This window comes from Lissotriton vulgaris, chromosome 4_1 (assembly GCF_964263255.1).
Source record: "Lissotriton vulgaris chromosome 4_1, aLisVul1.2, whole genome shotgun sequence".
Lineage (NCBI taxonomy): Eukaryota > Metazoa > Chordata > Amphibia > Caudata > Salamandridae > Lissotriton > Lissotriton vulgaris.
The window spans coordinates 1,579,004,086-1,579,030,770 of NC_141691.1; the positions used below are offsets into that span (position 1 = coordinate 1,579,004,086).

The 26,685-nt window shown below is 45.5% G+C and overlaps 1 protein-coding gene across 2 annotated transcripts in view; it reads left to right on the top strand.

The window, feature by feature from the left end:
- MTFR1 (mitochondrial fission regulator 1) overlaps positions 1-26,685 on the top strand; it is a 367,443-nt gene that overhangs the window by 289,552 nt on the left and 51,206 nt on the right. For both annotated transcript variants that reach the window (XM_086965807.1, XM_086965808.1), the window contains exon 6: positions 17,455-17,719. In XM_086965807.1, coding sequence (XP_086821933.1) covers positions 17,455-17,719 — 265 coding nt within the window. The remainder of the gene's footprint in view (positions 1-17,454; positions 17,720-26,685) is intronic.

The window sequence follows — 26,685 nt, forward strand, 5'->3', positions numbered from 1 at the left end:
TCTGAACAATTACATAAAGAAAATTTCTTTCCGTATGCTGTCCTTGCAGGAAATTCTTCTGTTGCTTCGCAAGGGAGACTACATGGTCTCTCTAGACCTGTTGGATGCATACTTCCACATTCCGATACACAAAAAACACAAGAAGTATCTGCGATTCATGGTGGCGGGCGCCATTACCAGTTCAAAGTTTTGCCTTTCGGCCTGAAGTCTGCCCCCAGAGTATTTACAAAATGCATGGCTCCAATAGCGGCACAATTAAGGCAGCAAGGTCTCCAAATTTTCCCCTATTTGGACGACTGGTTAATAAAGGACCATCGTTCCAAACAACACAGAGATCTCTGAGGATGTGCATAGATCTCTTCCAAAGTTTAGGTCTTCGGATAAACAGAGAGAAATCGTTTTTTCATCTGACTCGCTCTCTACAATTTCTAGGGGCAATCCTGAAAACGCAGGAACTAAAAGCGTTCCCATCAGAAGATCGAATAACAAAAATCTTGAATCTGATTGCAACTCTGACATCAAAAAAGTTCACTTCCATCAGAATATTCAAGTCATTACTGGGGATGATGTCCTCCTGCATTCTGCTGATCCCAAACTGCCGTTTGCAGATGAGACCGCTGCAAGAAGCCTTGGACAAGCAATGGGTCCAAGCCCTGCGATCATTCGACGACAAGCTGATCATAACCGGTCAGATCAAACTAGCAATGTCATGGTGGAGTATCAGGAGCAACCTTACGAAGGGGCTTTTATTCGAACCTCAGTCACTGAGTTACGTGATGACATCAGATGCTTCATTGAGAGGTTGGGGAGTACACCTGCAAGACCTAGAGATTGAGGCCTTTGGTCTCCTCAAGAGGCAAAACTTCACATCAATCTCTTAGAATTGAAAGCCGTCTTTCTGGGCTTTCAGGCTTTCCTTCTCAGAATCCAGGGTTCATCGGTCTTAGTGAGAACCGACAGCACAACAACGTTTTTTCTGCGCAAGCAGGGTGGCACGAGATCGAAACCTCTATCGATTCAAGCACAGAGAATCTGGAACTGGCTATTGCGTCAGAACATAACGCTGCAAGTGGAACATGTTCCAGGAATAGACAACGCAAGGGCGGATCTGTTAAGCAGGTCATCAGACATTTGCCACGAGTGGGAACTATGCCAAGTCCAGCTAGATTGGATTTTCAGCATGTGGGGCAGGCCGAGCCTGGATCTGTTTGCAACTCAGAGCAACAAAAAGTGCAGACATTACGCCAGCAGGTTCCCTCAGCAAGGTTCGAGAGGGAATGCTCTTCACCTCCGATGGACAGGGATGTTCGCCTATGCCTTCCCTCCTTTTCCCCTAATTCCCAGATTACTGAGGAAAAGGAGAGCAGAACCTTGCCAGATAATTCTAATAGCCCCAGCCTGGCCGAGGCAGTTTTGGTATACGGAGCTTCTACAAATGTCGGTGGAACCAAAGATACAGCTCCCAATAACCAAGGATCTGATTTCCATGAAAGGAGGCCAAGTTCTTCATCCACAATTGACCTCTCTAAAATTGTCGGCTTGGAACCTTTTGAGCACGAATTCCAGTCATTAGTTATTCCTCCGGAATGCCGTGAAATATTGCAGAGTGCCACAGCGATGTCTACCAACAAGACATATACTGCAAAATGGAAGCGATTTTGTAATTGGTGCGTTGCTAATGCAGTGCATCCCTTGTCGTCCTCTGCTGAGCAAATTCTTCCTTATTCACTACATTTAGCCAGAACAGGGCTTGCGCACTCGTCTATTAAGGTCCATCTAGCAGCAATTTCCAGATACAAAAGATCTCCGGGATGTCCATCTTTGTGGTCTAACAGCCTAATCAAGGAGTTCTTAAAAGGGCTGTTCAGAAAGTTTCCTCCTGTTAAGCGTCCTCCACCTTCATGGCAGCTTAACAGTCTTGTCACAACTTATGAAAGCTCCGTTCGAGCCCATCCACAAATCGGAACTGCAATTCTTGTCATGGAAGGTCGCATTACTGCTGGCGCTCACATCAGCCAGAAGAGTGAGCGAGATCCAAGCTTTTTCTATTTTGGACTCCTTTATACAGTTCAGGCCAGATAAAGTGATGCTAAGAACTAACCCAAAATTTGTGCCTAAAATACCTTCTTCTTTTCATCTAAATGAGCCTGTGATCCTGCCTACATATTTTAAAAAATCCTTCCACAGCAGCTGAAAAAGCTCTATATACTTTAGATATTGGCAGATGCCTAAAACTTTACATTGAGAAGACAAAAGATTTTCGCAAATCAAACCAACTGTTTGTCGCTTACTCGGGGCCCAGAAAAGGTCTGGCCCTGTCCCGTTCCTCCATTTCCAGATGGATTGCATCCGCTGTTGTCTTCTGTCATGAGAAAGCAGGAAGTCCTCTCGACATGAAAGTCCGTGCCCATGATACACGGAAAATGGCGACGTCTTCTGCATTGCTAGCAGTAGTAACTCTTCCAGACATATGTAGAGCGGCAACCTGGTCGACTGCTCATACATTCACTAAGTATTACTGTCTGGACACGGAATGGAAAGCAGATGCAGCAGTGGGACAGGCAGTTCTGCGACATCTCTTTAAATAAGGTAATGTTTATGAATTGTATTCTATTAATTTTTTCTATATGATATGTTTTTTCTCTTTACGCTAATAATTATAATGGCAAAGTTTGATTGCTCATTCCTTGGGATTTGTAATAAGTTCTTTTTAATAGAAGCAATTTATGGCTCACCGCCCCGGGAAAGGAAAGGGGTCTAGCCTAGAAACGCTCTAACTACAAGGACTGCTATCTACTCTGATACAGGCATGTGAATCTATGAAAGAATGAATACTGGAGAAAGAACTAGTTACTTACCTGTACACTATGGTTCTCCAGTATTATCTTTCATTGATTCAAATGCGCCCGCCCGCCTCCCCGTTTCCATTAGGTAGACCACCTTTTATCTCTGGTTTCCTGCATAGCTCACCCTTGGGCGGTAGGAAATCTGAGGTATGGTGGCTCTGCTGGGAATGGTGTAGGCTGGGGCTGGCTGCTGATTGGCTGTAGTTTGGGGCACATAATCAGGAGAAGAGGTTACCCTCTGGTTTTACTACTCTATGGTTTCCGGCAGTTTTTTCTTCTACTGCTATGGTTATTATTTACCGGGAGACTCCCACCATGACGACCGGGGAAGATACAAGCATGTGAATCTATGAAAGATAATACTGGAGAACCATAGTGTACAGGTAAGTAACTAGTTCTTTTTCTGCCGGAAAAACATTGAAGAACCATGGTCCAGGCGATGGTTATAAGTCGCCTCAACTACGGAAATGCTCTACTGGCGGAAGTGGGCGAGACACTGTTAGCCAAGTTACAAGTGATTCGAAACACTGCGGCAAGGATGTTAGTAAACCGTTCTCCTGGCTCTCCCTCACTTTCTTTACTGAGGGAGCTTCACAGGCTTCCAGTGAAAAAAACGGTCCTTCTTTAGGATCTGTTGCCTCACATTAAATGCCTAGAATGGAAAGGGTCCCCTCTACTTACAAAAGAAGCTCATTAAACAGATCTCGGGCTGTAATCTGGGGTCCAATTCATTCGCTCTACTAAAGATCCCCCGTATATGTCTCACCCGTACCGGGGGCAGAGCTTTCTCATATGTTGCCCCAAAGTACTGTAATCCGCTCCCATTGGCTATGCGTAAATGCACATCCTACTTGGTCTTCAGGAAACATCTGAAAACTTTTTTGTTCTAATTTACATCTATAACTGTTTCTCATTTTTCCGTCATTGTTTCGCTAAGTAAGCGCGAGCTGCCCCCGGGTGATTCGAGCGCTATAGAAGAGCCCTGTAACATAACATAGCAAAGCTGTAATTGATGTTTCCAGTAGTTCTGTTATTATTAAAATGTCATCTGCATGAGCGGCTAATTTTACTTGGATGCCATTGATATTCACCCCCTTAATGTTCGAATTTAGTTTGATATCTTGGATGAGGGGTTCTAATGTCAGAAACATTAGGATGGAGATAACGGGCATCTCTGCCAAGTACCCTGTTGTAATGGGAAGGGTTCAGAGAGTGAGCCATTAACACCAATCCGGGCTGATGGTTTTCCGTAAAGGGCCATCAAATGCGTATATGATCCTCACCTAAGTTGCAGGAGTGCATACATCATTCCAAAAAAGCCCAGGAAACCCTATCAAAGGCCTTCTCAGCGTCTAGTGTGATAGCTACTGATGGCTCTGATTTAGTAGCAGCATTCTCTAAAACAGCAGGCGTGTGTTATCATTAGACATACGTGTACGGAGGAAACCAACCTGAGAGCTACTTATTATTTTCAGAAGAACAGTGTTGAGTCTACCAGCTAAGACTTAGCATATTTTTATTGCAGTCCACATTGATCAGGGAGATAGCTCTATAATTTTTCGGTGAGAGGTGATCCTTCCCCTCCTTCGGAATGACTATTATTTTAGCTTCCGACATTGTGTTTGACGTGATCCCGTTCGATGAGATGTGGCTAAAAACGTGTTTCATGGTAGGTTTTATTTAACTAGTCTAGGAAGGTCTTGTAGAACAAGGTTGTAAAGCCATCCGGCCCAGTGGCTTTGTTGTCTTTTAATGTTAAGCTTGATTTCCTGTCCTAACCCCATTGTGTCTTCTCTAGTTAGTTGTGGCAAGTTAAGTCTATTGAGATATTTGGTACATTCCTCTATGTTAAGGTTTTGATCATTTTTATAGAGATCTTGATAGAAAGCTTTAAAGATCTTAAGGATATCTTTGTTTGGTATGTGTTTGGTTGTTAGAGTCTAATGGATATGATGACGTTCTGGTTCCGTGTGTGTTTGAGATAAGAGGCCAGTAATTTTCCTGCCTTGTTTGATTCACATGGATTAAGGGCTTTATATTTATTAACCCAAATCCCTGCTCTCTCACTTAAGATTTTATTGTACTCCTATTTTTTTAGTGTTAATAAGGTGAGGATCTTCTTCTCGTGTAAAGAAGTAGTGTGAGATACTTCTACGTTTTTGATCTCCTATGCAAGCTGATTTAGTCTCAGATTCAGACTTTTGTTGATTTTTGTCTTGATTTCAATTATTGTACCCCTAATGGTGGCTTTCAGTGCGTCCATTCTTAGGTATGGAATCGTTGTGGCACCCTGCCAGTTTTAGACTAATACACGAGTGGTCCGACACTAGTCTTGGGGCTATGTCTGAGTGCTCAATTAAACGTGTTGGGGGATCCAGAGATGAGAATATAGTCTATCCTGGTGTAGTTGTGAGGGGTGGAATAGAAGGTGTAGACTCTAGTGTTTGGATGTTGGAGGCGCCAATCGTCCTTAAAGTTAAACTTGGAGGAGATGGTTTGGAGTACTCCATGTGAGTTCGTAGGGTGATAATGGCAGTTGGACTGCCTATCCTTTATAGGGTCTAATGGGATGTTAAAGTCTCCTGCTACTACAATGAGGTCATCCTGGGGGAAACCTTCTAGAGTATTAGATACCTCAGACCAGGATTTCGGATCGTCGGAGTTGGGGCCATATATATTTACTTCATGAATTAGATTCTCTCCCTTTCTCAGATGGGTAACCAAAAGTCTGCCCTCATTATCGTGAGACTGGCCTTCCAGCGAGATATTAGATATTTTTTATATCAGTGTTATTACTCCCCGCTTCTTTTTATCAGCAGGGGAGCAGGCCATTCTAATTAATTTAGCATCGTCCAGAGACAGCTTTGTCTTGTACTAAGAGGACCTCAACTTGAGTTTTGGTAAGATAGTCCAGAATTTTCAGACGTTTAGCTGGGTGGTTATAGGGACACTATATTAAGGTCTGTTGCTAGGATTATTGGGTTGTTATGGGCCATCAGGTAAGAGGTTATGTGGTAGGTGCGTCGAGTATAACCACATAGAAGTGCTAATTGGTACTAGGAGGATAAATGTGACCGTAAAGCTCAGCAAAAGCTTCCCAAAAGGGAACAATTCCATTGTGTTGCCCATGTACATTGTAAAAAGTCTAAGCAACATTTTCGGGTGCTCTTGTGCGCCAGGTCTTACTATTTGTCTATGCATGAAGGAGTGCCCAACATAGATTAGAGCAAGTAAAGGTGTGAAAAAGAAAAAAGAATCCAGAAGACAAACAAAGTAAGGTCTAAGAAACCCCAAGGTACATATCCAGTCATTACAGAGAGCATTCTGCGGGCTTTGTGGTACCTCCATCCCCACCCTCAGTCCCTTCTCCCTGCCCTCCCCAAAAACCTCAAATGTAGGAGGTGCGACAGCAGGATCGTCATTCTGTCTCTTGGAGAATTAACTGATTGGAATAACTAACAACGTAATTCTCCCAAAGTTTACACATTCATTTGATTAAGATTATGTATCTACAGAAACTTGACATTCCATGTAAGAGGTAGAAGTCTAAGCAACTATAATGTGCGACATCTACAAAATTAGTAATGCCAGCATCACCGAATGGATGTTAACACGAGGTAGATAATGACTTAAGACACTTAGCCTGTCGTATGGCGGGTCGGGTTCCTTCTTCATCCCGCGCCCAAGTCTAGGGAAGATTTCCTTTTGTTGGTGGTAGTTTGCGTAGCGTCGTTGTCCTGATTGGTCGAGCCTTCCAAAAATGATGCGAGATCCTTAGGGTCATCGAAAAGAGATTGCTACTGCCAACATTGATTCTGAATTTGGTAGGGCCAACAAATGAGAATTTAATGTTTTTGCTCCTGAGTTTGTTGCGTAAGGCAAGAAATCCCTTCCAGGTGTCAACAGTAGGCTTGGAGTAGTCCTGTGTAAATATCATTTTATGGCCGTTCCAGATGAGTTGGTGATTCTTAGGAGCATGATAAAGGATAGCTTCTGTATGTTGAGCTCTCAGTGGTTTGCAAATTATAGGGCGTGTTTGTCGTGACATGGATTTAACCCCTTCTGCGCTGATGACGAGCTGGGCTCGTCATGGCGTAGTCCGCTCGCACGCTGATGACGAGCCCAGCTCGTCACGTAACATGCGGTTTTAAAAAACTCAGCGTACGAGCGGAATTCCGCCCGCACGCATGAGGTTAAAGGTGGGTATTTTGTGCGCACGATCCAGTTCAAACTAACGGTCGAACTTTAAGTTGGTAAATTTAGGAATCCAATCCTCAAGAAAAGAAAAGCATGAGCCTGCCGAGTCCTCCGAGCCATCCAGGACCCCACGTATTCGGATATTGCCTCGCCAATTGCGATCTTCAAGCTCCGCTGGTTGTTTTTAGGTCTCGCTCGAGACCTATTGCTGCGGAGTTGGCTCTCAAGGGAGACAGACCTGGACACGCGCGTCGATTTCACATCGTGAACGCGCATGCCCAGCCTCCCAGAGCCGTGCACATCTTCTGACCTGTATGCAAACCAGCATTCAGTTAGACAAGAGATGGCATGCTGTTCACACACACACACACACACACACACACACACACACACCCACACACACACACGTGCACACACACACACGTGCACACACGCACACGTGCACACACACACACACGTGCACACACACACACGTGCACACACACACGTGCACACACATTGCCCCCCCACTCACCACAACGGCGGCCGACGCCACTTCTGCAGCCATTGCAGGGCTTACCCTCGGGCATGGGAGCCCCGCGTCAGTACTGCTTCTCTGGGCCGACTGTCGTAACGCACCCGAACTTCCGGCCCACAACTTAGGCCCAATCAGGTGACGCCGCACGGTGCTCCACGCCCCAGGGAGTAGTATATAGGAAGATCAGGCTCCGCCGGGTGGCCGAGGCGCAGGGCAGCAGGGATCAAAGACGGTCAGCAGGCTGAGCATAGGAATGGGGCTCCTTGAGCGGGGACTTCTTAGGGGCCATTCCAACACCCTAGGATGCGTCAGCAGTGTGGTCTGAAAGGCCCGGTCAGGCGCGGGACATCCTCGCCGGATTGAGGATATCTCCGGCCGGACCCAGCGCATGGTAGGCACAGGGGAGTCTAAATATGGCGGCAAGGCAGGATGTCAGCGAGGAGACCCACCGGAGGCTGCCGCAGAGTCTCTCAGCCCCCATACCTCCACCTCCGGTCTTGCTGGGTGCTGCCGTCAGATCCCGGGCAGAGGATGCTAGCTTTTTGCAGTGTCTGTTCCCTCCGGGGTGCCGGAGGCTGGAGACCCCAAAATGGCGGCCGTGTGTATGTGTGTCGTCGCGCTCTCCTGCCAGTGCCACTCCCGCTGCTGCCCGCTAGGTCCGGGGACCCCCAAAGGGCTGCCCAGCACCTCTGGGACCATCAGCAACAAGGTCCGGGGGCCCAGTCAACTGTGGATGTCCCTGCCAGGTTTTTGTTCCCGCTGGCTGGGGCCCCGGCCGGAACCGGCTCTTCTGAGTTCCAAAATGGTGGCCAAATGGGATGTCAGTAGAGCGTTCCCTCCCCAGGGGCCGACCGCAAGGCCTCTCAGCCCCCATACTTCCCTCACAGCTCCCACTGCGAGTCGCTGCTGATTCCCATGTGGAGAGTTTAGGCTTGACCGTGATGCTCGCTCAGTCACGGGCTCCTGCAGCTGCGGGCGCTAAAATGGTGGCTGCAGCCTTGTAGGCCTGAGCGTTCTCCTACCGGTTCTGGTCATCTCACCGATGTCCACTAGACCCGAGGCCCCGCAGGGGGGCAGCCAAACACCTCCGGAGTCATCGGAAATTGGTCCAGAGGGCCCAGTCAGGTGCGCAGTATCACGGCCAGCTTGTAGTTTGCGCCTAGAGGGCCCGCACGGGACCTGCACAGCGAAGTACCCAAATAGCGGACAGGCGTGATATCAGTTGAAAGGTCCCTCCCTCAGGACCGACTGCAAGTCTTCTTGATCCCCCTCCTGCAGGTGGACAGGGGATGTGCATGCGCTTTTCCTCTGCGATTTTACCTCGTCGGCGCGCACCCCCAGCCCGGCGCCGTGCATATCCCCTGTCCCACATTTAGGGCCATAACTCGTATAGCAGGGCTGTTTACAGCGTGTTCTGTGTGTACCCCGCGCTCGGGGAGTCCTGTATCGCAGCGCTCCATGCGGCGCTCACCAGGCACTACTCCAAGGCCTGCCTAGCCCTCCTCGTCCTCCTGACTGCGATGGAGCTGCGGCCCCTGGGGGAGCAGGAGAAGCGAATACAGCTGGAGGCGGTGAAGAGAAGCATCCTGGAGCGGCTGGGGCTGCACAGACCTCCGCCCACCCCCCAGAGGCTGGACAAGGAGGCGCTACAGAGAAAGAGACAAGTCCATCTCCTAACTCCCAAATGTACGTCTGCCGATCTCTTTAACTTTTGTTGAATTCATGAGGATGATACATGTATATAGCGCAATACTGCAAACTGCTTTGCCTCTTGGCGCTCACAGACTGTAAAGAATAACCGACTCCACAACGTGGCTTATTATCGGGTGTCAGTCTGTGTGTTTCTATTCTAACCACTTCCGATTTTGTCCTGTGATGGAGATAAATCGCTTTGCTGACGCTCACATTGAATAACAGAGGAAGCCGTGATTCAAATCCGCTTTCTATTCATACTGGTTTTAGTTCACTCCCAGACTTTTCTTGTTATCACCGAGAAGCTTCAACACAGAATACCTTTAACAATAGGATACTAGTGAGAAATCTCAGCGGGGCGCACACTCCATGAAGAGATCTGTACGAATCTGCAAGTTACAGTTCTGCATACTACCTGAGTGGACTCAGCCTTCCATCATCTGGAGGTTCACACAATTAAGTTGGCAAATAAGGGCGTTGTTGTCTTGTTACAACTGTGATTACTGATAACTTGGCAAGAACAATTTTCTATTCTAACTTTTGAAATACCAGCCCCTTCACCCTCTCAGATATTGTGTGTGTGTGTCTGTCTCTCTCTCTCTCTCTCCTGACTGGCAATACTCCACCTTAGTGTTTTTGTTTAACTAGATAACAGTACAATAAAAGCCAAAATAATTTGTTAATGGTGCATTTCTTAAACATTTGAAAAACGCTATGCATTCTGTCAAAATTAAACTCGTAAGTCAGAGTGACTCAGTGCCCTGTTGATGTATCATGTTAATTGGTCCTTTGTGCCTTTTGTTATTCACGATTCGCCTTTTACACCTCTACATCTAGCACTCTTGTTACCTTTCTTCTATTCGCTGGGAAAAGACACAGGGCACAGAGCAACAATGCGTTGGAATACTCTTAAAAGAACGTTTTCTTCTTACTTGCTTTTGTACTTGGTGTGCTTTTTATAAACATGATTAATTCAAAATCCCTTTGGAAGAAAATAGGTTGAGGCTTTATGTAGTACTTGCCCAATGTGTTGCCTCTCGCTCAATGTGTTGCCTATTGCCCACCCACCCAGTGTTGCCTACCACCCACCCACCCTCTGTGTTACCTACGACCCACCCTCCGTGTTTCCTAGCGAACCCCCAACCACCGTCAGTGTTGCCTGCCGCCCGCGCATTCTCCGTGTTACCTCCCACCCTTCGTGTTGCCAATCGCCCACCCACCCTCCGTAGAGCTCACCGCTGGCCCACCCATCCTACATGTTGCCTAACCCTCCGCGTTGCCTAACCCTCCGCGTTGCCTAACCCTCCGCGTTGCCTAACCCTCCGCGTTGCCTAACCCTCCGCGTATGCCTAACCCTCCGCGTATGCCTAACCCTCCGCGTATGCCTAACCCTCCGCGTATGCCTAACCCTCCGCGTATGCCTAACCCTCCGCGTATGCCTAACCCTCCGCGTATGCCTAACCCTCCGCGTATGCCTAACCCTCCGCGTATGCCTAACCCTCCGCGTATGCCTAACCCTCCGCGTATGCCTAACCCTCCGCGTATGCCTAACCCTCCGCGTTGCCTAACCCCCCGCGTTGCCTAACCCCCCGCGTTGCCTAACCCTCCGCGTTGCCTAACCCTCCGCGTTGCCTAACCCCCCGCGTTGCCTAACCCCCCGCGTTGCCTAACCCCCCGCGTTGCCTAACCCCCCGCGTTGCCTAACCCCCCGCGTTGCCTAACCCCCCCCGCGTTGCCTAACCCCCCCCGCGTTGCCTAACCCCCCGCGTTGCCTAGCCCCCGTGTTGCCTAGCCCCCCGTGTTGCCTAGCCCCCCGTGTTGCCTAGCCCCCCGTGTTGCCTAGCCCCCCGTGTTGCCTAGCCCCCCGTGTTGCCTAGCCCCCCGTGTTGCCTAACCCCCCGTGTTGCCTAACCCCCCGTGTTGCCTAACCCCTCCGTGTTGCCTAACCCCTCCGTGTTGCCTAACCCCCCGTGTTGCCTAACCCCCCGTGTTGCCTAACCCCCCGTGTTGCCTAACCCCCCGTGTTGCCTAACCCCCCGTGTTGTCTAACCCCCCGTGTTGCCTAACCCCCCGTGTTGCCTAACCCCCCGTGTTGTCTAACCCCCCGTGTTGTCTAACCCCCCGTGTTGTCTAACCCCCCGTGTTGTCTAACCCCCGTGTTGTCTAACCCCCGTGTTGTCTAACCCCCCGTGTTGTCTAACCCCCGTGTTGTCTAACCCCCGTGTTGTCTAACCCCCCGTGTTGTCTAACCCCCCGTGTTGTCTAACCCCCCGTGTTGTCTAACCCCCCGTGTTGTCTAACCCCCCGTGTTGTCTAACCCCCCGTGTTGTCTAACCCCCCGTGTTGTCTAACCCCCCGTGTTGTCTAACCCCCCGTGTTGTCTAACCCCCCGTGTTGTCTAACCCCCCGTGTTGTCTAACCCCCCGTGTTGCCTAACCCCCCGTGTTGTCTAACCCTCCGTGTAGCATTACACCCACCCACCCTCTGTGTTGCAGCCCACCCACTCACCCACTGCGTCGCAATCCGTGTTGCATCCCGCCCACCATCCTTCTGTGTTGCCTCCCTGTTGTCTAACCACCCACCCTCCATCACTGATGCCTATCTCTCACTGTTGGCTCCGTCCCACCATCCCTCCCTGTTGCCTCCCATCCACCCTCGCTCCTTCCCTGTTGCCGAAATGTGTTTCGTTCCAAACGCCCTTCCTACATCCGTGTTGCCGTCGACTGCCCTCCCTCTGTATTGCATCCTGTCTACCCTCCCTCTGTGCTGCCTCTGCCCTCCTTCCGAGTTGCCTACTGACCGCCCTCCCTCACTCTGTGTTGCCTACCATCCACCCTCTGTGTTGCCTCCCACATGCAGTCCCTCCTTCTGTGTTGCATTCTCATCTATCGCCCTCACTCTATCTATCGCATCACCACAGCATCAATCTGTGCAACCTTTCAGCAACAACTGGTTCAAATATGTTCTCTCAATGTTTCAAGCTTTATTACAAATGAAACAAAAAGATGTTAATATTTCACTTCTGTTCTTTGATTTTTGTCACAATAAAATACAATGGACATAATCTTCACAAATGTTACTTACAAAAGTTTACGCTATTGCCATTATAAATTACAATAACTTTTATTTAAGTATTAATTATTAAAGCCATTGTATTTGTAATATCAATACATCTAAGTCACGTAAATACAACACATATTGCATTACAAATGGTATAGGTGTCACATTTGCGAAAGTTAAAACTATTGGCATTGTAAATGACAAAGCTATTAATTTGGCTATTTTCAAAACCAACACATAAATAAAAAAGGTGTCATTTACAATACCAATAGCTCAAACTTTCCTAATGCGAGACCTAATGCATTGCAAATGCTTGTTGTAATGTTGATGTTAGTTTTGTCAAGGCCTTCATCTCCTGACTTGAATTATGGGAGATATCGTCTACATCACTAATTCTTTGTTCGGCCAGTGATCTGTTATTAACTGCGTTTATGTCCGCCCTCATGGCCGCTAATTCAAGTTGAATAGCGTCTGTAGTTTGTTTTGTGGACTTAGCTAAGTCATGGACGTCCGCCAGTTTTTGGAGAATCTTATCCAGGGTACTGTTGATGTCCGGTTTAATTTTGAGCGGAGAGTCCGAGGGTGTAAAATTGCCCTTGTTCCTTTTTTGATGGTGTAGTTTAGAATCTATGTCTGCCATTGTATTGTGGGTCTCATGAGTGATTATTGTTCTTCCAGAGGTCCTTCTGATTCTTATTAAGTCAGGACAACGTGGGCACGTTGTTCCCATATTCAGGCTTGCGTTCTGTCACTAGTTATCCTTATCGAAAAAGGCCCTTGATGGGTTTTCCCCAACGGGTCACTGTCCCGAAGTTCTGAGGAGCTTAGCGCGATTGGCGATTGAATATCCTTTGCGTGAGGGTTGAATGTCGGATCGTTTAGGAAACTGGCGCAGAGGTGTTGATTGGATGAACCAATGATCCTGACACACTTCGCCCTAAGGTAGCTTGGCTCGATTTTGATTCAGTTTAGAGGCCCTCTGTAGGCGCCATCTTGAGTGTAGGGTTGAGGGGTTGATGGTGTTGGTAACCTCAGGCTGCTATTGTATAGGTTCCTTGCGCTGAGTCTGGAAAGCGTCTGTTGGCTCTTGCCCTCGCGATTTCAAGCTGCCCACTTGCTATGTATTTGGTGTGTACATAACTAACGTCTTATTGGCTGGCGCTATGGAGCTGCACAGTTTAATTAGTGGTGGGGTCACTCTACAATGATGTCCCACTTTTTGGCATTCAAGGCGCTAACTTGGAACCATCAATCGCTATGCCTCTGTGAGCTTCACGCCATTGCTGTTTTTTAGGCAAGCTCACACTGATTTGGATCACGGTGGTTGAGCTTGTTCGCACTTTTCTGTACTTGTTGACTGTTATTAGTGCGTGTGCTGGCCAGGGACAGTGGGTAGCGTCCAATATTTACAGCCCCAAGAAACACGCTCACTCGCACTTAAGGTCTAGCGCTTTATTGTTGGGCGTAGAAGTGGCTACACGAACATCGCCGCCCTGACGAGGTCAGGTGAGTTTGCGCGCTGGTCCCATTAGCCGCTCCTGAATTGACTTGCGGCAATCCTTAGCAAGAGCTTGCTGCATGTGGGTTATGTAGCGTCTTAAAACTTTCGCCCCTGATGAAGTTGCTTCTGCCTCGTGCAAGGACTCCGACATTGTTGTTTGTGGCTAGACGTTTAGAATGTCCCTCCTGCCGCCATGATGAGATCAGGCAAAATCGTGCTGGCTAAATCGAACCTTGCGCTGCAATCCCTCCTTTATTGAGTCTTACCAAGGTTCCCTCATTAATTTTTGGGGTCTATATGCTGAGAGAGGGCCCTTACGGTGTTGTCGATGCGGTGTGTCAGTAAGCAGTACCTCCTCGTAGTGTTTGTTGCACAGGTGCCGTTTTGTGTCGATGTTGAGTCTCAACGAGTGGCAAACTTGTTTTCCGTTTTACTTCCAATCTAAGATCTCCGTGATCGCTTCATTGGCACTGTCTTTTGCAGTGCAGAGTCCACTGCGGTCCAACAGTTCAATTAACTTTGGGAGACCGTTCTTTTTCTATCCGATCCGATGGAGCGAAGAGATCAGGCAGCCATTACCTCTGCCGTCCAAGCCGCGCCCCATATAATTAATTTGTGACTGAGAATTATGTAGAAGAGTAAAATGTATATTCTCTAGTGCTGGGTTTACATAGTGGCCATGCATTTACAAGAAAGAATTTGAGTAACAGCAGATTTACATTTCTTTTGCATTTTGTTTGGAAGATATTTCACATCAGAGTTCCCGTCAATAAAAGGATCTAAAACTTGGTTATAGTGGCCTCCCACCCCAGTAATCGGGTAATTAATGGCACATTAATCAATTTGTGAGATAAGTCAAACCAAAATGTAATTGCATGGGCCCATAAACTTTACATGTGGTAAGAGGAACTTTATTCATTCCAAGACTTACACAACCCCATATTCATTATCATTTCCTCGTGAAATAAGTTATATCAAATTTCTTACTACATAGAATCGCAACCCTGTTAAAAGCAGGTGAAAAAAAAAACTATGAACACAGGTTTGCTTACGTTTTAACGTTTCGCTTTCACAAGGGTGGGTTTCTTGTAACTAGGCAAAATGCATATTACGCTTGGCTAAATATGAGAGGACATGCTGCCTTTTAATAGGATATTTAAGACCTTTAAAATTCCAGGAATTTACATTTAAATTGATTGGAAAAAATACATGTAGAGATAATTAAACCACTTCATGCAGAAAAAGGAACTTACAATGAGAAAAATTGATAAGAATCACATAGCAATACAGTTAAGGAGGAAAAGGGGAACGATAAGGGAGAACATTTCTCCAGTGTGGAACCTAGAAAAAAAACAGAGACTAAGGAAAGTGAGCAAAAGATATAGAGAGAAAATGCACATAGCATACCTACATTTAACACAAAAAAAGTGGTGCTGGTGGAGCCATATAGAGAAGATGGCACAGCGTCATTCTGAGAGGGCCAGAAGTGCCAAAACACAAGGAGAGAAGGTGAACCACATGAGGGAACAGGATATATGCTTTCCTAAAGGACAAGCTGGAAAATATAAGACATTAATTAGAAAAACAAAATAATAACGGCATATACATCCACAACAACTTTATGCATACCAAAAACATACATAAGAAAGAGCCCCAAGAAGAAGTATATCTTGAGGTTTCCATGGCTACTCCTGAGCATTCATCCAGTGATCTGTGAAGACTATTTGGGTCATCATAGACTTCAGTGATCTTTTAGTTGTATATGTCACTCAGAAGCTTCATAGATAAATTAAACTAAATCTTGCTTTAAGAAAACTGAAGTTAGGATGTAGATCTAAAAAAAAACCTATGACGATCTGCTGTAGCTTTCACAACATCTTGTGGGAAGTAGAATTTGTAGCCAGACCACAAAATCTATTTTTTAGCTTTTGATGCCATTATTACTAGTAATAAATCAGTATATTCCAAAAAAAGAATTATAACACCTCTTGGTTTTGGAGATGATAAAGCAATTGATCAACAAACTATTCTGTGAGCTCTGTGGATGTTTAATCAAGTTGTGTCTGGCAAATCAAGGACCTTGGGTATGGAGGACTGAAAGAAAGAAATAGGGTCACTCCGCTCTAAATTCTCTGATATGCTATAAATCCTCACGCTGTCAATTTTCAAGACCCTCAGTTGTTTTTGACAGTGAAAACATGCTTTTGAAGTGAGGCAATTTTAGCAGATTAGTGTTGGGGATCACTAATCCGCTGTTCAACATCAGTTAACCTTTTATCCAGGAATTCCAATTTGCCATCTAAACTTTGCAGTTGTTTTTTTTTTTTTTCGTATCTTCCACAACTAACCTTAGAACTCTTATTTGCTCCTCGGTAAACCCAAAGACACAGATGCCCAAGGAGATAAAGGGGCTAATTCACAAAGAGCCTCCGCAGTAGTGGCGTTTGCTCTGCAGTTCTGGTGGAATCTCTGCAGTGAGAAACTGCAGTGCAGAGATTCTGCCACAAGTGTGGAGACACTTTTTGAATCTGGTCCAGACTGTTTTTCTTTGGTTAGCATTCGCAGAGAATTTACACTAAGTATTTAATGGCAGTTTAGACAATGTTGCAGGAGAAACTGCCTGACGCTTCCTCTACATTAACAAGCACTGGAGTACAAAAGAGTCTGGATGTTAATTTGTGGGACACAAAGTAAGTTTTCTTCACTTGCAACTTTCGCAATCATTCCATATATTGACAATAATGGTACAAAGCGTAGAATAAATATAGGAAGTCTAAGAACAAAGGGAGCTGTTCTATGATTGCAGATTATAAGTCGCTGGTCACAAAAATGAGCAAACTATTAGGAAGCTGGTACATCATTTAGTTTTATTTTGAAAAATGTGAGGTAAACGAAAACAGAAGACTCCGGAATCACACCATTGACAGAACTGCGGTTGGAACAAGTAAGTAAAACATTTAAAAGCACCAACAGAAATGTACTGTAAAAAGAAGAGCTATGAAGCTCTGTGTGAGGAGAAGTAACTTACAGGAGCTGAAAAGGGTCGACATGCACGTCCAAGCACCAGTAATCCCTTCATGTGCAGCATTGTGGGGAATCCAAAATGGCTGACGTGACTGTAGAATCTCATCAGGCATGCCTCCTTAAGGGAAATACAGAAGTGGAGGTTTCTGCTCAACGAAAAACAGATAATTGTACTTGTCAAAAAAATTACCCCGCAGCCGCATTTGTTTGTAACAGGAAATCTCCCACCCCACCCCCCATCTCCCCGGTTGTTGCAGAGCGCTAAACTGATGCGGCCATCTTGATACAGAGCTGGGCCATGCCGCTACTTGAAAAGGGATTCTCAATATTTACATCCCACTAGATGTTTACTGGAATGCATTCTATGCTTCTTCTATTGTAAAAATATGCTGTTTTTTTAAATGCATCTTTGGTCCAGTTACTTTTTTGCTTGTTTATTGTTGTAAAATTTTGAAAATCCCTGAAAACACATTAAACTAAACATACTTCATTCATAAACAATGGTACTCTATAAAGTAATCCATAAATTCCTTGTGACATCATATATGCAGATCATTGATTCAGCATATGTTTAAGTTTGGTTTGATCATGGATCAACTTCTGTGTTATCTCTTCAGGTGAACAGAACTCTGCTTGCTTTTCAACTTTGCCTGCTGGTGCACCTGCCCCCACTCCACCGCCTCCTCCACCTCCACCCCCTCCTCCACTTCCCTCTGGGCTTCAGCGAAGTATATCAGCCATTGACCTCATTAGAGAGCGGAAAGGGAAGAAGATTGGAGTGGATCAGACCTTGCTAGATGGTGGCCCAAAGAAGCCTGAAGTTCCAAGCATGATGGAAGTGTTAAAAAACATGAGCAGTGTAAAACTGCGGTCTGTGAAACAGTAAGCATTAGTTTTAACTTTTTACATGCTTTCTTTAGATTACACTCAACTTTTCTCTACACATTGTAGTACGGATTTAAATACTTCATTTGCCAAAAGTGATTTTTTTTAAAACTTTAAATCTGTTAATTCTTCATGCTATTATTTTTAATATTTAGAAAAAAGTGGCAAGTGTGGTGCTGGTCTATTACTTGACTGTTGATACTTTAGAGATTTTACACTACATCTTCAGTTCGGTTTTGCAGTGTTGAGTATTTTATTTGTTAGTTTGTTTTTTATACTCCATTTTTTGTAGAGGGGGTTCATGTGAAGTTTGGCTACCTGAACCCTATACAGTAGTTTAATTTACAAGCGCTAAATACATATCTTTATAGTTGTATCATTCATACATACATACATACATATAACATGGAGAAGTGGCCTAATAAATTCCTCTGAATTTCTCCCATTATTTTTCAGGCCTTATGCCCCCAAGAATGCAGTTGATTAGACATTCCATGATAGTCTGAAACTAGAGCCTTCAACATGGCAAAGCAGCTTTGGGGCACTTGAAGCACCTTGAGAGTAGTACATCGGGCCATCTAGTGTTCATTTTTTCAATTTAGATGCTTAAAATAAAGAGTTGCTCACCTTGTATATCACAGTTAAGATCTTACAAAGAGGAATTACTATCTGGCAGTGACGGTGTAAGGTTTGGAAGACTATTACTTTCTTTACATGAAAAGTCTTTCTGCTGCTTTTTGCTAGAATGTATTACGATGTTGTTCACTTTCTGGACCAAATAAGAACATATGGGAGAAATAGATCCTTGTGCTGCTGGTCTGAACCGTATCAAATATGACATGTCTCTTAAACTGTTTACATGCATAGCACATTCTTGTCCATATGTGTGATTTTTCAATTTGATGGTCGTCTTTCTGATGCACTTCTAGTTCCATATTCAACTCCCAATCCTTTTTTCACTTCCAGGAACTGGTAGTCTTCTGGTACATAGAAAAGACACTGCATACATTTATCTGAGATTGGAGGATCCCTTCAAAATAATTTGGGGTCTTTTTGTGGTAAATGGTGACTTTTATGCAGGAGTACAGTAACATTGGCCCGTAAGTGGTACAAAATAAATGCTGGTTAACATTTGGGTCTCAAAAGTAACATAGAAAATGTAGTAAAACTTACCTCTTACCACAATGTCACTGGTTTTAAGTTGGGTGGAGCGGTATCCTTGGGTGAGATACTGCTCCACCCAGTCACAACTGGCCTGGTATTTCTGCATCTGCATATGCCAGGTGCGAGAACACCAGGCTCGAGATTACCTGCCGGAAAACCTGGCTGATGAAATGTAGATTTGGCAAGGTTGCGAACAAAAGCAATGCCTGGCCCCGACTCGACGCCATCAACAACATGTGGGAAGCATGAAAAGATTCCTTCTGCCAGGCCACAACCATCCCTGTCCCTGACACCCTCACAACCTTGTGGCACGCAAAGGCCCCTCGCTCTCATGTACTTGTGCACTGGAAATTCACCTGTGGAAATGAACAGGGTAATTCCCTTATTCCCTATTCTAGACATAAGATCTCAAACGTGTGTGTTAGGCATGCAATCACTTCTTGATATCTTCGATTTCAAAGCCCTCTGCAACAAACCCCTCACATTTGAAGCCACTGGGGCATTCACCAAAAACCGTTTAGGAAATATTATGAAAAGTAGTCCATTTGTTTGACCCGCTCAGTGTGGTGACATTGATTAGAACTAAATATGATTTAAAGACCACATTCCTCAGAACTTGATATTATTTAAAGACATTCCCTTTGGAGGTTTTTTCTCAATAAAGATAATAACTGTAAATGCCAGAATAACACCTCTTAACATAGGCGATCCTCCTACTCCACCCCCTCCCCTTTAGCTCCTGCTATTCATTTTGTGCACAGCAACAAGTAGTAAAATGGGAATGCAGACACAATTGGCATAATTATCAACAGGCCCCATGGCATAAAGATGATTTTCTACTCATTCTTGTTTTTCATTCAACAGCACTAAGAATGTGACAGTTTCTAGCGATACATTACGAAATAGAAACTACAAGTCCCAGAATTCTTAGTGCTGAGGCAGAGCTGGTACGGTTGCTCATATTCCCAGTGGCCCAAGTGCAGAAAATTAGGGGCTCTGTGATATAGGACACAACGCCATGGGGATGAAAATAAGGATGACACTGGTGGCGGGTGTCAGTGTGGCTGGAAAGAGACATACACCTAAGCATTTATCATATGATAACTTCAATGTAAGAAAAAAAAAGTGCCAGAAAACATGCTGTTAACAAAAACTGTCTGCCTGGACATATGACGTGGGGCCTTCTTCAGCTTACAATGCTTTGCAAAGTGTAGAGACCACATTCTTGGAGGCAATCAAAGGTGATGCAGAGTAGGGGGGAGGTGACAGACTGTTTTTCAGGTGCGAATATTCTCATCAAAATACCAACAGTCAGACATGTATACTCACCTGGAACAAAGGTGTGCTTACAAATCACATTGCCCAGCACATTGAGAGCCCCCAGTGGTTTAGACCCTAGCATATGGATACCCTGCTGCCCACACCTTAAGTGAACATGTCTGCAGCAGAAATGTGTGCACTTAAAAAAACACAATCCTCTGTGCTGGTGCCACTCTTCACAGCTGATGACAACAAAGTCAAAAAGTCCTGTTCTCCATAACCTGGGGCCAGTAAACCATATTTAGAACAATGGTTCAGGGAATTAATTTAGGCAAAAACACCGAAAAACAGCATTACTACTCCGACACAATCATTGAATACAGATAATGGAAACTGTTAAGTAAGGAAAAACATGAGGAGGGAGAAAAATGAGATGCCCAGAACAATTATTTGAAAAAGCATTTGTTTTTGCAAAATATTCATAAACAACAAAATTACAGAATAAAACTGGTGCTTAGTTACACAAAACACACAAAATAAAAACAAAAATTACAGTGTAAAATAAAAAAATGGCAGACGAAAAAATATAATAAAGAGATAAGTCTGTCAAGTTACAGAAACATAGTACAATATATGTTTCCTCTTAGTTTGCCAAAGGAAGGCGTCGGAAGCGAAACGCCTTGTTAATTTGTTAGGTCCTCATCAGGACGTAAACCAAGCATTGAGAGCAACCATCGAAATCAATCTGTAATTGAAGACAATTGGATTCATCACATCCCAGCATAATACTATTAGAAGGGATAGGAGGAATCATTACAAATGTTAAACAACTTGTTGCAAAGAGTGCATGCCACTGATGTGGCAGGGGCAATTACCTAATGGTTAGATCAGCTCCTTACATAGTCTCTCCAAACTATTCGGTAGAGGTGCAGGCAGCACAGCATCTAAAGTAGCCCTGCTCTCTGTAAAAAGTGAAAACAGACTGCACGTGTGCTATTGAGGTATTGCTTGTACAATAGTGCCTCCATGTAGTAAACTTCCTCCAAAACACAAACATTTGTCATAAAGACCTATATGGCGCTGCAGTTAAGACTGTGCTATGAATTTACTAGCTAAAAAACTAGAGGATAGCTGTTGCCCATTACGCCTAATTAGAAGATCTTTAAAGAGGGCATGGTATAACCATTGCAAATTCCTATTGACTCCACAACTGCAAAAACCTATAGAGAGGGTAGTGTGCATGACTACTTTTTGCACACAGAGCAATGCTTTGACCATAACTGTCAAAAGACATTAGTCCCTGATTCAGTTGATCGGCCTTTCTGGTGACCTGCTCCTGTTTCCCTTCAAGAAGGTTGTAAAATACAGGAACCTTTGTTACATGCCTGTTTACCTAAAATCAGCTCTCCGGATTAAGCTTCTGTTTGGGATCTTGTAGCAGTGCTACTACACACGCTGCCCCGCCCAAGCCTCTACTAAATCGTTCGGAGAGACGTGCGAGTAAGGAGATGATCTAACCACCGGGTAATTGATCCTGCCACAACGGTGGCATTCACTCTTTGCAGCAAATTGTTTTCAATGTGTACTGATTTCTCCACTCTCTTCTAATAGTTTTATGCTGGGAGGTGAATAATGCTCAGGAGATTCCTATACAATTTTCATTAGGGCCTCCGTGCGTCAAGTAGAACTTAACTCGTGCACTACTTGGTGAGTGTTCTCAATTTACGGATGTTCTTGATCCACTAGCTTATTCGTTTGGTCTTGCACATTTGAATTGTTGTATTGCAGGGACCTTGCTTGGACTGTATTTTTGACCAAGTGGTTTTCCTTTGATTTTACTTCAGTGCCTATAAGTATGCCTATTTACTCTGAACACATTTTTAACACGGAGGTTGCACTATTGAGCATTGCTATCCACTTTTTTGGGTAAGTCTCTGAGCACTGCATGTAGACTTTTAAAACGTGGAAAATCAACATGATTACATTTAGCCTTACTATACAAGTGAGTTGTATAAATACTGGTGATGGTTTTTACTACATCCTATCCTTGCACAGCTACCATGATATGCATGACACTTTAACTCTTGGTCTTGTGCTGTGCTCAATTATATTGGCTGAATTGTTTGTCTTGGTACCCCTACCACTCTGATTGTCTCTAATTACAGATTGATCTCAATGGTTGCTCTCAATGTTTGGTTTATGTCCTGATGATGACCTAATGAATTAACAAGTTTGGGATGCCGTTGACTCCTTCCTTTGGCAAACTAAGGGGAAGCATATATTGTACTTTTTTCCTGTCACTTGACTGACTTACCTCTTTATCATATTTTTTCTTCTTCCATTGTGTGCTTTTTGTTTGCCCTGCAATTTGTTTTTATTTTGTATGTTTTGTATAACCTTGTGAGCACAAGTTGTATTCTGTATTTCTGTATATTTTTTGTTGTTTATGAATATTTTGCAACAACAAATGTTTTTTCAAATAATTGATGTGGGTACCTCATTTTTCTTCCTCCTGAATTTTTTCCTTACTTAACTGTTTGCATTATCTGTAGTCCGTGATTGTGTCACATTACTAATACTGTGTTTTCAGTGTTTTTTCTGAAATTAATTCCCTGAACCATTGTTTTTATATTAACCTTTCCATAGCTTGGCACAGGCTTTGTAGTGGATTTGCAAGCTATACACGCAGCAGCCGCCATCTATCATTCAGGGACGTCTTAACTTTTTTCAAAAGTATAGAAACTGATATGCATGAAATAAAGAAAGGATGAGAAAGCTTACCCCCAGTAGATCTCTCAAACTTTGAAATCTGCTTATATCCATATTTTCTCAGATGTGTGCTTGACTTTCGCTCAGCCGCATTGGCCTCTATGTTGTATAATCGGTCACAGAAGGTTTTGTTTGCCATACAGGCCAGTGTGTGTGTACATCAGAGAGAGCTTAGAGGAGCTGTACTGCTGCCTGAAATGTTGGTGAGTGTGAGTCTCTTCTGAGACAATTGTATGGTGTAGTGTGCTGCAGCACTGTGATTTGGCATAGTGCGCAGTGCTGGAAGAACACAGCCGCACTCCTGTTCTGCACTGTGCGGGCTGAGACACAGAGTGGTCTCAAACCCCTTTATTTATACCCTACAGCCGCGCCCGGCCATCAAGGTTGCATGCACAAGCCTTGGGAGTCATAGGTCACCTTGAACAAGCTGTATGGCTCATTACATCCCCTTCAACTTTAGTTCAATTCGAAATCATCTCCGACTGGGCTGAGTGGTGCATAAAGAGTCTCTGAGTCCACTAGCTAGGGCTTAGGTTTGGCTGGGTGGTTGTTCCGTTGGCGTATGGTGGAGCCTGAGTGATCATTGACTTTGGCTGGACTTGCTTCAGCTCTACGCTCCGTATTCCAGATGCTGTTAGGAGAGCAGCCTTCTTCTGGAGGCCCCATTGGGGTGTGGGGTGTGGAGGCACCTTCCAAGGGTGGATCTAGGGCTGCCTCAGGGGGCATTTCTTCGACCGAGATCCTCACCCTTTTGAAACACGACACATTTCAGGCAGCTGTTCCGGCGGGCAGTAACCATGATGCTATTTACTACAGTAATGATCAATGGGCCTTGTGCATAGGGTGTGCAAAACCTCCATCCTGGTCGGCAGTCATGTAGTAACACTCCGTCCCCTGGGGCTAAGCAGCAGCTGCATGGTCATCTTCTCCGACTCGACCTCTTGTTGGTTTGCTTTCTCTGCTCCTGTGCTCTCGCTGGCTAATACTTCTGGGCTTCCCACACCGGATAGGTAAGAATCCTATCACACATGTTCCCCTTTAGCATTAGGGTAGATGGGGAGCATTTTGTTGTGCAGTGTGGAGTGCCACAGTAGGCCCGGAGGAATCTGTGAAAGGCTGACCTCTGGGTCAGATTCCTCCTGCATGGCTATCCATAGGGTCTTGTTTAAGGTGCGCTCGATGTTGCCATTAGCTTGCTGCCATTGAGGGATGATTATCTACGGGTGGTTCACCTCCAAGTGTTGCAGGAGGTCTTGGAACTCTGACCCTTGGAAGGGTGGCCTGTTGTTGGTTCTGATCTCTACAGGGATGTGGAAGAGGCCAAAGACCTTTGCTAGTGCTGGGCTAGCTTTGTAGAATGCCATTGACTCCGTCAGCTCCACTATAGGATATTTGGAGAGGCTGTGTATCATCACCATTGTGCTGTGCCCCTCTGGGAAGCAGCCGAGAGCTACGCTGTCCTTAGACCAGTGTATTGCAGTTTTCCTCAGTGATGACTGATGCAGAGGCTTTGGCTCTGCACGTTATATGGCACACCAGGTAGTGTCCTATTAGGTTGTCGACCGCCTCTTTGAGTCTGGGTAACCACACTTCCACCCTCAGGTGAGTTTTCGTCTTAGCGGCTCCTTGATGGCCCTATATGAGCCAGTTCTGTTACTCGTTGGGTCAGCGAGGCTGGTAACACTCTGCGGTGTCCCCGTAATATGACTCCATCCTAAGTGACGCTTAGGTTGTTCTTGACTCTCCAGAGCTGTGACAGTTGGCTCTTGTCCGGGCTGATCCATTAATTGGCATCACTTGGGAATATATTCCAAGTTTCTTCTCGCAGAGCAGGGACAACATTTGACGTACTCAATCCCCAGCCATCGCTTGGTTGATCTGTTTGAGGAGGAACGCTCTTGGGCATGCTCCTTGGCTCACCAGTCTCAGTTATTCCTCTATCTGAGAGTCATTGGACCCTGGTGGGCTCTCACTTTGTACAAGGTGCCATGAGAGGAAGTCCACTGCATTTCTCGATTCTGGTAGGTATAGGACTTTGAATCGATACTGTTGTAACTGCATGGCCCAGCGCTCAAGCCAGGGAGGTAGGTGTGATGCTGAAGGGATTTCAAAATGTTGCCATCAGGCCAAGATGCGTTAAAAAAGTGATTATGTATTGGCTGCCCTCAGGGGCGGCTCCTCCATGTGGGCGGAGGAGCATCGCCCCACTGCTTTCTTGCAGTGCGAAAAAGCAGAAGGGTTCGGTTGGGGGCGGGCGGGTGGGCTAGTCCTGTCCTAGGGCAGGGGTGGAGGGACTTGCCCACTCTGAGGGCGCTGACTGTGGCTGACCAAAGCAGTCACAGGCACTCTCCCTTTTCTCCATGTATGCTGTTTAATTTTACAGAGGGCCTTCAAGGTGCAGAATTGTCTGATTATGTCCTCCGCTTGGCTGGCTTGGACATTCCAGGCAAAGAATACCAGGCTAAGATCTTCCACTGTATGGGACTCTACTAGAGCTTCCGATTCTCCTTTAATGATGTGGAATCTCGCAGGTGTTGTCTCCATTTCACACTGTCACGTCCATTGTCCCTACCAGCAGGAGCAGATCTCGGCCTCCGTATGAATGTATATATAGATCTTTGTGGTGATAGGTGACGAGTGGTCTTTGCTTGAGTCCGGTGTATTGTTAGTGGCTCACAACGTTTACTGATGCCCCTATGTCAATGAGGGCGTTGACCTCTGCAATCGATATCTCACACATTGGTTGTAATCTCCGGTTTCTCTTCATTTGTTTTGTGAAGGATATAAGGAAGACATGCTCTTGCTCAGAATGGCCCGCATTCAAGTGCTATGTCGTCCATGTCTGTTGTGATGTTGAGCTCCGGTATTCCGTGTTGTCGAGCGGTGGGTGATCTTGTCCTCATAGGTGTCGCTCTTCTCCTGGCCCCTTGGGTACTTTGACCACTTCTGTAGACCCTTGCAAAATGGATTAAGTCTTCCACAATTCAAGCATGTTTTCCCATGGGTTGCTCCTTTCGTCCACAATTTTAAAAGCCGGTGTGAATTCTGATGGTTTTGCTGCTCCCTCCCCTCCTCCCCCGTGTTCTGAGGCATTGACTGTCTCGGTCTTGATTGGGTGCTGTTTGTTGGTGTGGGAGCCGTCTTGGCTGGGTAAGAGCGCTGAGCCGTCTTGGCTGGGTGAGAGCGCTAAGCCTGTCTCTGCAGCATGTGTTGCTGAGAGGTCATGGGACCAGACCAGAACTAGAATGTTATAGAGGCTGATGCCTCGTTGCCGCAGAATAAGGCCTCTGAGTAACTGACCGGCAACCTTGTATGCTTGGATGATCTGCGCATGCACTTCTTTAGGTTGATCGTTCTCACTGCCAGTGCTGGTGAACTCCCGTATGCGGGAAATTATCGGTAGACTCTTCAAGTTGACACGCTTTGTGTAATTTGAACTGCTCAGTAATGGTTGAGCCGGGGGTCAAAGTGTGCATTGAAGGCTCTAACTGCTGCGTTGTAGTCTGTGCCCATCCATTGGAGGAGTTTTAACAACTTGTATCTTTGCTTCTCTGCTAAGTGCAGTTACAATGACCTCTTAACTGCTCCGTCTGTCTCTCTGGATGCTCTGAAGTAGTTGTTAAGGTGGCCTACTCAAGGGCGATTATAGGTGGCCTACTCAAGGGCGATTATAAGTTAAACGATGGAATAGTACAAATTAGCTCAAATGATGATGAAAAATGTGGAATTATGTAATAAATAATCAAATGCATAAGATCTATACAATTAGA